This window comes from Lagopus leucura, unplaced genomic scaffold (assembly GCF_019238085.1).
Source record: "Lagopus leucura isolate 7727_CA_CO unplaced genomic scaffold, USGS_WTPT01 Super-Scaffold_100012, whole genome shotgun sequence".
Classification (NCBI taxonomy): Eukaryota; Metazoa; Chordata; class Aves; order Galliformes; family Phasianidae; genus Lagopus; species Lagopus leucura.
In genome coordinates this window covers 6367017-6382655 of record NW_024962267.1, presented here as the reverse complement: position 1 = coordinate 6382655, position 15639 = coordinate 6367017, and the positions used below count along the sequence as shown (strand labels likewise).

General features: G+C 46.4%; 1 protein-coding gene across 1 annotated transcript; it reads left to right on the top strand.

Annotated features, from left to right (window-relative positions):
* The first annotated feature begins 1222 nt into the window (after positions 1 to 1222).
* Positions 1223 to 3682, top strand: TTC30B (tetratricopeptide repeat domain 30B). The gene has a single exon (XM_042874740.1). The coding sequence runs from the start codon at positions 1223 to 1225 to the stop codon at positions 3215 to 3217; it is 1995 nt and encodes a 664-aa protein (XP_042730674.1). The 3' UTR covers positions 3218 to 3682.
* Positions 3683 to 15639: the final 11957 nt, after the last annotated feature.

Here is a 15639-nt window from a genome sequence, read left to right as displayed (position 1 = left end):
AATACTGAACTGAGGAAAATATTCAGCTCTAGGTAGTATTTTAAGGACAAGAGATCTATTCTAGCTGATGTGGATATTATTATTAAACATTTCAGTTTGCTGCTTAAAAGATAAAGCACAAGGGGGAAAACAGAAAGCAGGCAAATATAGATAATACAATTTCTTTATCTGGCATAAGGTCTCATTTGCGTCACAGCTGCTAGAAAAACAAGGATGCAGCCATGGCAAACCCATCTCGTTCTGGCACTGAGAACCTACTTAGCACTGCTACCAGTAATTAGCACACAGCAGGGGCTTGAAAGCACTGTAATAAACAATGAGGAGGAGAAGAAGAAATGCTGGGAAGGCAGAGGGGACATAAAAGCATGCAGTCACGGGCATCCGGCACTCGTATGCATCTGGTGCTGCACAGAGCACAGCTGCAGCCCACAGCCCCCTCACCAGCACAGTCAAACAGCAGCATCCAGGCTCAGCACTCCCACAGCAGCAAGTCCTGATTCACTCAGATCCACTTCTCCCCATCCCATGCTGCCCGGTGTGCCTGAGGGGCGGACACAGCTGCATTTACCAGCGCCTCCACCTTGGTGCAGCCCTGTCCTAACCCTAGCTACACATCCCTTCCATTCCCTGCTGCTAGAGCGCAGACGAGGCCAGTGAGGGTAGCACACCGCTGCCCTGGTGCTTCGGCCTTTCCAGAGAGCTGAGCAGGGTGAGCAGAGGAAGCCGTTTTCCCCAGAGTGACAGATGATGGCGATTCTCGGTGACTGGAGGCAGCTGCTCCAAGTCGGTGATCAGATCCGTGCCGCTAAGTACAGAGGCCAGAGATGGCGTACGTTTGTTTAGCAGCTGAATTTAGCCCCTACAGCGGTTTGCACGGAAGCACGAGCTGCGCTTGGGGGTACAGAAAGCCTTTTAGTGGCTTAGGTCTGTCTTGATTAGAATTGTGTGGCAATTCACGGCCTGCGGGCGCTGGGCGGAAGGGTGGCCCAGCCTACGGGCCGTCCCCACAGGAGGTACCGGCGCAGCGTGGAGCCCCACAGCCCACGCGAAACGGCCCGGGCCGACTCCTGCCTCGGCGCGCCGCACTACAACTCCCAGCGCGCCCCGCGCCGAGCCTATTGCCCGCTTCCGGCGCGGGAGTACTTCCGGCGCGGAGGCCGTTGCCACGGCAGCGAGGGGCGCCGCACGGCTTCGCCCATCGCCTGCTTCCGGCGCGGCAGCTATGGGGGCTGCGCCGGTGCCCGACGGGCAGTACACGGCCGCGGTGTACGGGCTGATCCGTGCCGGACGCTGCGGGGAGGCGACGGCGCTGCTGAGCCGCGAGCTGCAGAGGAGCAGCCGCTCGCGGGGCGGCCTCTCGCTGATGGGCTACTGCTACTACCAGCTGCAGGACTTCGCCGCGGCGGCCGAGTGCTACGAGCAGCTGGCGGCCCTGCACCCCGAGCTCGACGCGTACCGCCTGTACCTGGCGCAGGCCCTCTACAAGGCCGGGCTGTACGCCGAAGCGCTGCGGGCCGCCAGCCCGCTGCTGGACCGGCCCGCCTACCAGGGCCGGGCCCTGCGTCTCCAGGCCGCCGTCCACTACGCGCAGGGCGACCTGGCGGCGGCCAAGAGCCTGGTGGAAGAGGCGCTGGCCGCAGACAGCGGCCTCGGGACGGCCGAGGACCCCTCGGAGCGGGCAGACGCCGAGATCAACCTGGGCTGTCTGCTCTACCGGCAGGGGCGGCACGAAGAGGCCGGCGGAAAGTTTGCAGGTGCCATGCAGGTGCTGGGCTACTGCCCGGAGCTGTCCTACAACATGGCGCTCTGCTGCTATGCCACCAAGCAGTACGCCCCTGCCCTCAAGCACATCTCCGATATAATCGAGCGTGGCATCCACCAGCACCCCGAGCTCAGCGTGGGCATGACCACCGAGGGCATCGACGTGCGCAGCGTGGGCAACACCCTGCTCCTGCACCGCACGGCCCTGGTGGAGGCCTTCAACCTGAAGGCTGCCATCGAGTACCAGCTGCACAACCTGAAGGCGGCCCAGGAGGCGCTCACTGATATGCCGCCGAGAGCCGAGGAGGAGCTGGACCCGGTCACGCTCCACAACCAAGCGCTAATAAACATGGACACCCAGCCCACAGAGGGCTTTGAGAAACTGCAGTTTCTTTTGCTGCAGAACCCCTGCCCACCAGAAACCTTCGGAAACTTGCTGCTCCTCTACTGCAAGCATCAGTACTATGACTTGGCAGCTGACGTGCTGGCAGAGAACGCCCATCTAACCTACAAACTGCTCACACCTTACTTGTACAATTTCTTGGATGCTGTTATTACTTGTCAGACTGCCCCTGAGGAGGCTTTCCACAAGCTGGATGACGCAGCAGGGATGCTGACCGAGCAGCTGAGGAAACTCACAAAGCAAATACAGGAAGCCAGGCAAAACTGGGATGATGAAGCTGTAAAAAAGGCTGTTAATGAGTATGATGAGACTTTGGATAAATATATACCCGTGTTGATGGTCCAGGCTAAAATTTATTGGGACATGAAGAACTACACAATGGTAGAAAAGATTTTCCGCAAATCAGTGGAGTTCTGTAATGAACACAAGGTATGGAAGCTCAACGTGGCTCACGTACTTTTCATGCAAGAAAACAAGTACAAAGAGGCTATTAGCTTCTATGAGCCAATAGTTAAAAAGCACTATGATAACATTCTTAATGTTAGTGCCATCGTGTTAGCTAACCTCTGTGTTTCCTACATCCTGACAAGCCAGAACGAAGACGCAGAGGAGCTGATGAGGAAGATTGAGAAGGGGGAAGAGCAACTGTCCTATGATGATCCTGATAAAAATATCTACCATCTTTGTATTGTCAATCTAGTCATTGGTACTCTTTATTGTGTGAAAGGAAACTACGACTTTGGTATTTCGAGGGTCATTAAAAGCCTGGAGCCATATAACAAGAAACTAAGCACTGATACATGGTATTATGCCAAAAGATGTTTTCTGTCCTTGCTAGAGAACATGTCCAAGCACATGATCATGTTACGTGACAGTGTCATTCAAGAGTGTGTCCAGTTTCTGAAGCAATGTGAACTGTATGGAAGAAACATCCCAGTTGTCATTGAGCAGCCCCTCGAGGAGAACAGGATGCACAGTGGGAAAAATACCGTTACATACGAAGCCAGGCATTTGAGGGCACTGATGTATAAAATTGTGGGATGGACTGCATGAACAATGTTCCTGTACAGTACAAAAAAAGAACCTTGTGTCTGTTTTTTCCTTAAGCTTGTGAGATGATGTTCACCCTGGTATAGTTTTCTTGATTGCTTATATTTAAAGATTTGTATCCTGTATTTCAACAACATTCAGTGTAACATTAAATATATGCTCAAATTGAACATGTACGAAGTAATTGGAGGCATTCTCAGTTATGTCAAATACGCCTTAAGATGAGCTGATCAAGAATTTCACTACAGAAATATCATAGAACATTTTATAGGTGAAAACTCTATCCCCGTGACAGTTTGACCAAGTTTCTTTATGTTAATTGGCAGTTTAAAATAATTTGCAATCCATCTCTTCTAGCACAGACACTGAAGAAACAAAGTTCTCTAGTTTGTGCCAGTGTGTGAAAAGTTTCTCTTCTGCTTTTTCTGAGGTATTCTTAATATGTTGCACATTATGTTGATTGTATACTCAAACATTAAAAAATGGCTTTGTAATTAAAAAAAAAAAAAAAAAAAAAAAAAAAAAAACTGCAAGAAATATATTTTCCTAACTCAGTAATCGTACGTGAGTATTCATGCAAGTTGAAGATGTAATACAAGGACTAAGAATATATTTGGAGGAGGATATGGTAGGATTAGGAAGACGGAGCTGAGTTTTACAGAAAACATAGCCCTTTCTTTCTCCCACAAAAGCTACAAGAGACTGCTGCTGGAGAGCACTCTAATTGCATGTTGTGTTAGCAGGATAACTACATTCCTACACCTCCGAAAGTAAACTAGAGGGTAAGTATCAAGCCTTAAGACAGGCACCCTTGTCTCCCCCTCCTCTACTGCAAAGCCTCACGCCCCTGTGCCAGGGCCTGCCAAGTAGCAGCTGTTGCCCTGCAGATCTGTTTGGCAGCACGTGCTAACTCAATAAGCAGCCCTTCCTTTGAAGCCTAGGCTGCCCCTTTGATCCAAACACCACTCTTAAAGTACGCAGCATCTGATAGAAGACCCTACAAATGTGCAATTATAGTTTCCATAGTTCTCAAAAAGCATATGATTTCATGTGAAATATATCTCTTCCACACATCATATCTCTCTCACATTTCATGTGAAACACATCTTGTATTAGATGAAAGAAATCCACTCTTCAGTTTCCTCTTTGTATTACTTACAATTCCTGCTTCTCTAATATCTCTCTGAAATCCTATTTATTCCTTATCATCTCCATCACATCCTATTATCAAACAATTTATTTTATCCTGTGTTCCAATACCTATTTCACACACAATACATGTCCTACACAAACTGAGCAAACACATTCTAATCAAAACACCTTTCACTTTAGTTTTTTAAATAGCAGTCAAATATCCGTCGCATTTGCTTACCTTTGATCCAGGCTCCCTGAGAAGTTGTTGTGGGTGAATTTCAGAATCAAACTGCAGGTCTCTCTGAATCCATTTTCCATACCATGGTTTACCTGCAAAGAAAGGACAATGTTCTGGAAAGTTGCCCTCCTGGCAAGTAATTGGATACTTAATCCTTGCAGGGTGTAAATGGAGATTGAGCACACCTGTGAACCATTGCAACATAGCAAATCTCCTTCACTCCGAGAGAGAAACTCAACATGGCTAAGCATATCCCCTATATCTAAGAGAGATGGCTGTGGGTTAGTCAGTGTTACAGTTCATTCCAAAATTCCCATAACAAAGTAAAATCAAATCTAGCACAGCTGTCTTCAGTGTCAACAGTGAGAAAATGTTCTGCTGGGGGCAGATGAAAAAGTAGGCAGCAGTATGTAGCAAGGTGCCCTGAAATGGCCTCTGTAGCTTATTACCGGTCCATAAAGCCATCCAGGCCCTATTAGGATGATATTAAATATTTTCCACAACCGAGGAGACCTGTGATTTCAAATCTTGTTCACCTTCATGAAACACAGCAGCAAGCTGTAAAGTATGTTTTTAATTTACAGTGGAACTGTATTTTATATTATGCAGCACAAACAGCATGACCTTTAAAAAGAGGTCTTCAGGAGTCACACCTCGTAACAGAGTACGAAGTACAAGCTGTGGGCCCTGGCTGAGAGAACACCAGAGCTTTGTCTAATACTCGTTGCATGTATTCCTTAAAAGTCATTGGACATTTGGAAAGAAAAAAAAAAAAAATCACATTGCTGACTGGTATCAGCATGAACACTGAACATTCAGACAGGATGGAAAGCAAGTTAGACATGTATCCATGGCGAGTTCTGATGCACCTCTCCTATTCCCATCAGCTGCTGGCACAGGATTCTCAGCCACAGGGACAAAGGGAGCTGTGTTCCCTGCACTGTGTCTGCCTTTCCTGTTCCACCCAATTGTAAGGGACCAACACCCCTACACCTGCAGCAGTGCAGTCTACAAAGCAGTATCTCCTCTCCTGGAAGGGGATGCAGCTCAGGCAAGTGGCTCTAACACACACCTAGTGATGGCAGTGCTTGTGAAACGCATTGTCTGCGGTCCACAAAAGCAACATGCTCAGCTACAACACAGAAACAAACCGGTGCAGCAGCTGGAAAGCTCTGCTTATAGGAAGCTCTCTAGAGCCAAAATCAGCTTAGGATTTATTGAATAATGAGCTGCTTTCCGTACTTAGGAAAAAAAAAAAAAAAAAAGAAAAAAGAACCCCCCCCACACACACAAGCAAGGAAATGGAAATGGAGCTCCTCTGTTGTACAGGATGCGAGTGTTTCAGAAAGTGTGGCTAGAGGGCACTCCACATCTCCAGAATGCGCTCTGTCCTATTGCAACAAATCAGGCAGACCAACACAAACACCGGAAAACCCTGAGAAAAATGTCAGCAGCAATATTTCCGCCATTCTTCCCTTACGTCACATTTTTATCTGCTTTTCCTCTCAAGGTGTGGTGTGCTGCCAGGACTGGCCTGTACCTAACCCATGACTTCTTAGTGAATTCAGTGATGCTGAATGTGATGAACCCAAATGTCAGGAGGCCTCTGGTGCCAAAATGAGAGAGGGAAGAGGCAGAACTGAGACATGCCAAGAGAGGATCTGGGACGCAATTCCTCCTCTACTGCTACATTGGGACTTCATGCAACGCATGTGCTGGATCTCCTCTACCCTGCAGCATTTCCACTCTGAGCACAAAGCCAGCTTCTCAACAGCAGGCACCCAGCCCCTCCATGCCTAGGAGAGATGCCCAGCCTCATGCTGTCTGCTGTCCCTGGGAGCTGCCCACCCCTGTACCAGAGCGCTGGTTCCTGCTGGTGTGCTGCTTCCACAGTGCCTCACTGCTTGCTGTGCAAAGTGTGCGGTTATGGCACTTCTAGCTACAAAGCACTTGGTCATGAAAAGCTTATAAACATTACAACCAGTTTTATTACTATCTTTATACTGCATTTAATGTTTCCCTATATGACTTAGACACAAAATACATTTACAAAGGAAGGCAAATACAGTTTTATTTGGAAGGAAGGGAGGACACCAAATAATGGTTTATGCTCCTTAGAAATAAAGTAATGCATGTCTAAATTAACACCCTGTGCTAGCACAGTTCTTTTGTCCCTAACCAAAAATCATTAATTCTGTTTAAAAGACTGCAAAGAAAAACCACAACCCAGAAGGAGCTACTAGAGCTGAGCAGAGCAGAGACAGAGGGTACTGGGGCCACTTGTGGTCAGCTCTGCAGTCAGAGAAAAAATATTGGGAATGAAGGGATGGCTAACTTTACAATAAGACATAGAAGATGAAACAAAAGATTCTTCTTAATGTATAGTTGTGAAGGAGCATGACTAGAAACTTCTTCAGAGGAGATATGGGTATTTCTGTAGGGTAAACAAGCCCTATTAGTAGGTGAATGAGGAGAGGAATGCTATTACATTTTACATATTACACGCAAGAATAAAAACTGATCTGGGTTTCACAGCATCTTACCACATCCTATCCTAGGCACCTGAGTTCAAAGCTGCGTCCTCCAGCAAAGACAGCAGAGTTCAGCCCTAACTGATGGTTTGCAGATCCGGGCACAGTGTGACAATGTGATTGTGTGGGCTGAAAAATAAGCACTGAATGATCTATCTTCACCTGTCCCTTCATGCTTCACTTCCTTCATCTCCCTTTGGCCTTTCAGCAGATAAAACCTTCTCTAAAGGCCTCTGCTAAATCTTCTGTCTCAATACAGTAAGGAGCAGCTACCCTTGGGACAGAGCACACCTTCACAGCACGGTGAAGATGCTGCAGCCTGGTTAGTCTCAGAGGAGTCTGGCTGTTGTGGGGTTTGCAAAAAGGGCTGAAATTCTCCCCACTTTGGGCAAGCTGTTGCTAGTTGGTAATGGAAGGAGTACCAAGTGTGCACGCATTCTACTGCAGAAAAATATCAAGACTGAGCTGCTTCAATGAACAACTGTTTTCAGTCCTCTGCCTCTTGTTCGGGCAGCGTGACGTAGCTGAAGCTCCCAGAAAAGCAGACCTAAATAAAGTAAAAGAGGCACTGGGTCCTGACAAACTTCGGGGATTTATTCTCACTGAAAGAATTCCTTTTTTGGCTGACACTTTTCCATTAAGCATAGAAATTGAGACATTTGGACTCATTTCACAAAGAACCTCAATTAGCAACACTTTCCTACAACGTGCCTGAATTTAAGCAACATTGCCCCATCTTCAAGCAGACATTGCCAAATCCAACAGCTTCAGTCCAGAACATTTCTATTCTGGGGCTCTTTAAATTCAGTTGAGCTCATAGCCCAAACCAAAACTCAGCGAAGCCAACAAGTTCCCTTTGACTTCAGTCAAATTAAATGGACACCTGAGAAAATGCCCATTCTCACAGACTGCTATCCAGGCCATCCAAGAGCAGTGAGTGCCTGGTGCTGAAATGTTAGAATCCTGGCCAAGCTCAGTGAAAAAAAGCTCATTTCCACCCACTTAAAGCACAGCTTAGAAAACTGCACACCCCGCATTTCTCATGGTGTGGCTGCTCCACATTGGGAAAACGTGGCTGTTGCAAAATGCGGGGTGCAGGCCTGCAGAGGTCCTGCTGCCCGGTGTGGGACTGCTATGGTGTGGGATCTCCCCAGCTGCCATCAGAGCATGCACTCCAAATTTCTCCTTCAACACATGGGAATTGTCGCCTGGCATTGTGAACTTTTAAACTTTCTGGAGTGAATTTATGCGCTGGCTTTGAGTGGGCTGAGCTTCTCCAGGGTGTTTTTGTCTTCTATTGCACACAATCATCCTCTTCACTGAATTTCATCTTTTTTTTTTAACTGCTCACCTTACCTCTCCCCCTCCAGCTCTGCCTCTAGGACCTTTGCCATCCTGTGTCACAAGAGAGAAACAGGTTGACTAACAACATTTTATGAACCGTTTTTATTTTATAGCCCTCTTTCCCGTGGGAGAGGGCAAAGGAGTTGGCTAACACTCAGATCCCTTTGGGTTGAACTGTCCTCCAATGGTCGTCTTCCGAATTAAAAGCAACACAGCTTAGTTTTTTCTGAAGCACATCTATTGGGTGCCTCGCAGGGCTCTTTGTGCCCAAACTTGTTGATTCATGGCTGCCCTACCAGCACACAGACAGAAATGCAGGATCCCCGACATGGCTATCTGATTTTCTTGCGGTGTCAATGGTATTTATCACCACAGCTCCCACGTGTGGCCAGAGGGTTGCTTTCCCATCAGGTCTGAGGGCAGCTTCTCAGAGCACAGGCATCCTCTGTGCTGCTCTCCTTATAGTCAGAGGGCTCGTGCTGCTCATACCATGGGGAGCCGTTTGTTTGCAAGCATGAGAGCATCTCCCCAGCAGCTCTAATGGGCACGCACATCCATATGAGAGCACAGAGAGACAGGGAATGGAAGCAGCCTTTCCTGGCACATTGCGTGGCAGCTTCTTTTGTCCTGCACTTGGCCTGCTGCTGCCCAAGAATCAAATCATAACTTGAAATGCCAATAAGAGTTAATAGCAAAGAGAGAAAATACAAAGCTGATAGAGAAGGGTTGGAGTCCCTGGGAATGGAGGTGCAGAGCCCTGCCCTCAGCCTTTGTGCTCGCTCCAGAGCAGAAACTCTGCGACACCTCCCTGATGCAGTGACATGCCCGCGAGTGAGCGTGTGTAATGTGCTGTGACATCTTTGTGACTCGCTAGGTTATAAAGCTGGTTATAGAAGAATTTAATAAAAAAGGAAACCAGTTTATCTCTTTCTGATAATTTCTCTATGGCTTTAGGGTCTCATTCTGGCTCCCTCCCCATGCCTGGAGAGGTGATCCTAATATTCCGTGTAAAACGTGCGGATTCCCTAAAGGGAACTTGAGAGAAATTCTCTGCTTCAAATTCAGACCTGACAGTACATATCACATCAGGGGATCCCTTTTGTCAGCAGGATATTCAGAAGGGATGAATGATTTACTCACATAATCTCTTAAACCTTTCACTTGCAGAGTCTAAGATAGAATTTATAGCATTTTTATCATTTGGACCTAAAAAAAAACCACAGTAAAATTCCTCTATGAAATCTGAAACCCTACTCGTTGATTTGCTAGCTGATGAGATTTCAAAGGAACATGTTCTTCCATGATGGAGGAACAGCAGGCCTCTGCCTCGGCTCTGGTGTGTTCTCATGTTAGAAAGCAGGTAATATCTCCCCAAGGAGACACATTGAACAGATACCTCCTATTTTTGCATTTGAAAACACCAAGGATTTGTATTAACCTCCCATAATTTAAGACTGTACCAAGTCTTGTGTAATTTATTCCTCTAATTTCTGTTTGCCGAACAGACATAAATTTGTACAAAAACGTTAAACAACTGCTGCTTGCATTCAGAGTTTTAAGCTAAGAGATCAGCTTTGTGCTCAGGATGATGAGGAAGGCAATCAATATGAGAGCATTTGCTTAATATTTCTGCCATGTAGCTACAGCAGAAAAATAAACAAAAAATCAGATTGTAATGTTTTATTTCCCTTCCTTAAATCCTTTTCCGATCTGATATATTTTCTCTTTATCTGATAGAAACGTAAGTTGGCCTAATTCCTGTAAAAATAACCACTTCTTTATCTGGTCTTAAGGAGGGGTCAGATGCAGGAAACAAAGAAGCATGACCAGATCAGTAATAAATACATTAGAAATATCCAGAAGTACCAGACAGAGGAAATCCACTATTTAGCAGTGATAAGACTCAGGTCGGGTCTGTGTCGTGCCAGATTACCCCCACAGACCACATCTGTAGTGATGACCTCTCCTTTGCACCAGGTAGCGCTCCTCAGCAGCCACTAAATTACGTTTGCTGTTACCCACGTCAGGCCCTCCATGCAATTCAGCAGAACGCACTCTGATTTACAGTGGTGAAGTGACGGCAGAATCTGGCCCTGAGGAGCAGGCTCTGTAAGGGTGAAGCCTCTGCAGGTATAAGTTTCTGTGGCTCAGTTTGCATTTCTAGCGCCAAATTTACTTCTTTCCATTTGGTACATGGCCCAAGGTCATGTCAGGAAAATATTTCACCGTTATAATTATTCCCCTGAACTCCTGAGCTCTTTGCATTTGGCAGCCAGTCACACGTCCCATGTCTTGGGAAGCTGGCACTGGTTTTCTGATGCCGAACAAAGATGGATTCACTGAGATTTTCATGACTGTCATTCTCTTTTCCTCCTACCTTTGAGCCCCTGCAATCTGAGCCAGTACTGGAGCAGCCTTCCTGGGTGCTGCCATAGCATTGACAACACCCACATCTGTGTTTGGTGAGGACTTGGGCTTGATTTCAGCCAGCTGCACTTTTAGCCCTAGCAGAGTGGTAAGCCTGGCAGTGCTCCTGCAAAGCACGCCCATGCTCACAGGTCACCACACACTCATATGGCTGCGTGTCAGTGGCCTGCTGATGAGTATGTGCTTAAATGACTGTCAGAGTCATTTCACTCTCAAAATCACTCTCCCGTCCGAGCCAGGTGCCTCTCTGGCTTCAGCTCTGCAAACAAAGGGCTGCTGCAGCCACCTCCTTTCTTCTCCATGCAGAGAGAAATATGTCAGTGACACATAGCCAACACCCCGGCTGAGGTCGTACAGCCTGACTCCTCTGAAACAATGAATATTTATAGCAGCTAAGAAACAGCACACGTTTTATGTACTCCTGATTATTTCTTTCATTTATTTCTTGTATTTTTGCATAGCTCTCAGAGGGTTGAGTACCCTTTTTATGAAATTCAGTCAGTTTTCACCATCCTGTTTTTTTTAAAGCTATAGAATCATTCGTATTTATACATCTTGAGTTCCCATCACAACCTCCCACTAATTTAAGCCACACCATGTCAGAATTACACAAAGTACATTTACCTTACTCTGATAAACCAAACCAACCAAACACAGACACAAAGGGAACATCTCTGAGTCAGATGCCGTCTCACGCCCACTGCCGTGCAGGAAGTATTGCTGCTCAACCCCCCCCCACCCACGCTGCAGCTATTCAGAACAATTCCCCATTTATCAGGATATTAAGTTTGACTGCAGGGAAACCCAGACATTGTGTATTTTCACTCTGGCATTGGAGAGGAGTTAATAGGGACATAAAACACACTGTGGCCCATCGGCTTGCTTACAGGCATAAGGATGGCACTGAGGCAACTGCAGGTGAAGCAAGGCAGCCTGCAGGCTGAGGGCTTCATGGCATGCAGGCATCTCATCCTCTCAATGTAAGCAAGAGGCTCATAGATATCTTTGGAAATCTGTGCCTTGGAACACAACGTGCTGAGACACCACCTGAAGGCGCATACCTGTGCTGGAGCACACTGCTGCAAGGCTCTCAGCCCAGCTGGGATAAGGACGGGCCAGGCTCTGCTCCTAGGGCCAGAGGGCAGAACCCCTCACCTCCCAGCAGCAAGGCCTCACCTTCTGTCTGGGGTCTTGAGAATGAGATCCCCTGGTAATCTGGGATGAGGGGAGAGCAAGGCTTGCCAAAGGGACAAGATCTAAAACCGATTGCAGCTGCTCCTAGCAGCTGCCAGGGTGCTGGGATTTCCCCTGACTGGCAATGCTGCATAGCTTGCTATGTCAGGAGAGGCTCCCATGTGAATCTAGCCTCAGCAACATTCTAACTGCTTTTGGAAGGCTTATCTCCTGAATTGGGATAGCTGTCATTGCTCAGAAATGACTCTCAGATTTTATGAGGGTGTTACAGCAGAGGCTGACAGAGAGGTGTTGGGAAACCTGATGGTTTTAACAGCATTTTACAAGTTTCTTACCCTGGGACAGGTTATATATATTCTGTGCTCATTTACAGTAAATAAATTTGTTTTCCCCCACCCATCTCTTTCCTGTGACATTCCCTTTGAAACTGCACTCATTACCGCATCCCCCGTTGGGAGATGCTTGCATGTCCTCCTAGAGAGAAAACTCTCAGCTGGAACCTGGCATGGATTTGCTGCTTGGGGCAAGAAACATGGCTTCACCTCTGCATCATGCTGTCCTGAGGAGTTAGCAAGGAGATCCCACCAACACATGTGAGTATTCAGGAGATGAAGCCACGTTGCAGGGGCTGCCTGCTGATTTTACAGCAGGAACTGGGGCAAGGGGAATCCCAGTGGTGATCTGTCGTTTGGAAGCAGGAGAAGCAGAGCTGTTGAGCTGCCAGGAATATGATTTCTGGCTGCAGCTGTTTCTCCCATCTCGGTCCTGCCCTCCTCACAACACAGCCCACGCCTCCTGAGGTGCACCGCACACTGCTCATTTTTCGCACATCATGGGAATGCCTGACTTCACTCTCTTTCTGTATTTTTAGTGCTTGCCAATTCTCACACCTCAGATTGAAAACATTCAGACCGTCCTCTGTTTAGCTTTTGCATTTCCAAACGATTTTTTTCCTAGCAACAGGACGTACAGTAAGAATTCCTGATGAGATTTCTCGCCTTAACAAAGAAGACCTTGGCTCGGTATGATATATGCCCTAGTTAAAGTAAACACTAACATTCATATTCTCCTGCAGGCTGCATTGGAGCACTGGTCAACCATTCAGCAAGTAGCCCGTATTTCTTATTTCGATTTATGGCCTTGAGATGGACAGGAACTAATGTAAATGTCCTGAGCTTTTGTGAGGGATGGTGCAGGGCGCATAATGGCTTTGCCATTGCCTTGCTGAGCAGATGCACAGTTCACTGATCTGTTAAGCACTTCTGAGATCATGCAGTGTGTAAAAAAATACTACGCACTTGTAAATGTCAAGAGGAGTTACTGGTATTTATAGAAAAGAAACTGTTTTACTATTTCCAGTTCTGTGGAGCACATACGCTGTATACTTTAGGGTTCAGCTCCAGCAGCTCGGTAGTTTCCGCGTGGATCAGATTTTTAAGGTCATAAATAGATGGAGATGACCCCGGCAATTCAGCACGGTGAATGAGCAGTTCACAGCCCAAGGAAAGCAAGTGACATTTAACGTTGGGAAAGCAAGGAAAGCCAAGCAGGGGGAAGGAGCGGGTTTGTAATATGATGAGAGAAGCAAGGCACACACGTTTTATCAGCTGCATTTCATGAAGAGCTGGAGCCTCCTCTCTTTTGCAAATCGTGCTGGGGAGTTTGAGTGTGCATAGCAGTCCTGAACACCAGGCAACTTGCTAGCAGAACTTGCCAAGCTCAGTGCTGAAGCACGCAGGAGAAAGAGGGATCCCATCTGACAATAACCACACGTTCTGGAAATCATAGCTCCCTAATTTAATTCACCACATGGAAGGCTTTGCATTTTAATTTATCAGTTTCTTTTTAATTGACCAGATTAATTATTTCCACCTTGCCACTTGGCAGGTAGGTCACCGCTCCCTTTCACAGCATTAATGAACTAATTCAGTTTTTCACCTTGTAATTAAAACTGTGAGTTACAGAGATCACGTTTATTAATTGGTTTGGCGCACAATAAAATGTGCTCCTTATGAAATAAAATACAACATCATGTATTTCTTGTGCCAAAAGCAGTTTCTTTCTTTGGTTTTCTCCAATAGCAAAAACACAATGAGGGGAAAAAAAAAAAAAAAAGGGAAAAAAAAGGGAAAAAGAAAAAGCAAAGCATCCTCCATGCTATATTTTTCAACCAGCAGTAAAAATGGGTAATATAAAATTACCTTCTGATTCCCGAACACCCCCATATCTCCCCTGAGGACACCAAGCCCAGCTACAAACATGAAAGCTATGCACATTACCAGTGGTTTATGTTCTAATCAAGGTATCTGGTGATCAGGTCAGAAGGAAGGACTTGCAAACACAGTGCTGTGATAGCTGGGGACAACACACCACAACTGGCCCATTTGTTTTGTCTGCCTGCTGTTAGAGAGGCTGGAGGAACATCAGGACTTGCTCATTGCAGTCAGCATAGCACTCAGGCTCACTGGGGTCTGCTGCACAGTCAAAAGCTTGGTTTAGTTCTTAAATTGTCCTCTCCCATGCCTGTGCTTTAACACAAGTTTTCTTGCCTTTAATTACCATTGTCAGTGAACTTTACGTAATGGCACTTGGTTCAAGTAGAAGCTAGATCTCTTATCCGCTTGTTGTATGGGACTGGATGAAGGAACACCATGCACTAAATACATTTCAGAAATAAACAATGTTTTGTCTACGTGTAGGTTCTGGTGGATGTGGGACAAAATCAGAGTCGTTTATAAATGCTTTTCTCTGAATGCCTTGGCTTTTTCCAGAGGTCAGAGCAGCTCCCATTGCTCAGGCAGGAGGGATGTGAGAGGGTCAGGGGATGCTGGAGAGAGTTGAACACAAGGGTACAAATGCTGGGAAAATAACCATCCTGGTCACCAGAATTACAGCTGCATGAGTACAAATGTGGCTGACAGCCCTCTGCCCTTTCTGCCCTGTCTGTGCATCTGAGGCCCAACTGTTACAAAACATTGTTTTTTGTCTCCACAGATTGCATTTTTTTTTCCCCCACAAGGAAAGAATAGGCAAATACTTAAACATATAAAACAGCTTTTGAACTGGTTCTCAGTCCATCTGCAAGACCAAGACAAATTCAACAAGACTGTGAATAAAAATACAGCAACAGGTATTTCTAATTCCATTTCTCAGTAGAAAGCTTCTAGTAACAGCTAATAACTAAGCCATACTAATCAACTCAGTGACAGAACCCCTGAAGTATGCAATATAACATAGTTTCTGATTTTCTTTTAATGGAACCTACATGTTGCAATCTCCTACCCTGTGGCCGTAAAACTTTATGGTGCTCTCTTTTGTCTACTGAGATTTCAGGTGTTTAACCACTGACTTCTACTCAAAGTCTCAGGCAGCAATAATGCTATCCATGTGCCGCGGTAAATGAGCATTCCAGCTTGGCAAGCAGTTTCACTGTTACACACGCATGCAGACATAGCAGCCCACCTTCTGCTGGTGTAACGTCACTGCGACCTTCATGGCTGTCAGTGGAATTATTTCTGATTTACTTCAGCATGACCAAAGGAAGAGTTTGGCCCCAT

Excerpts from the sequence above, each read along its gene's own strand:
- TTC30B (XM_042874740.1), top strand. The coding sequence starts at position 1,223 with ATGGGGGCTGCGCCGGTGCCCGACGGGCAGTACACGGCCGCGGTGTAC.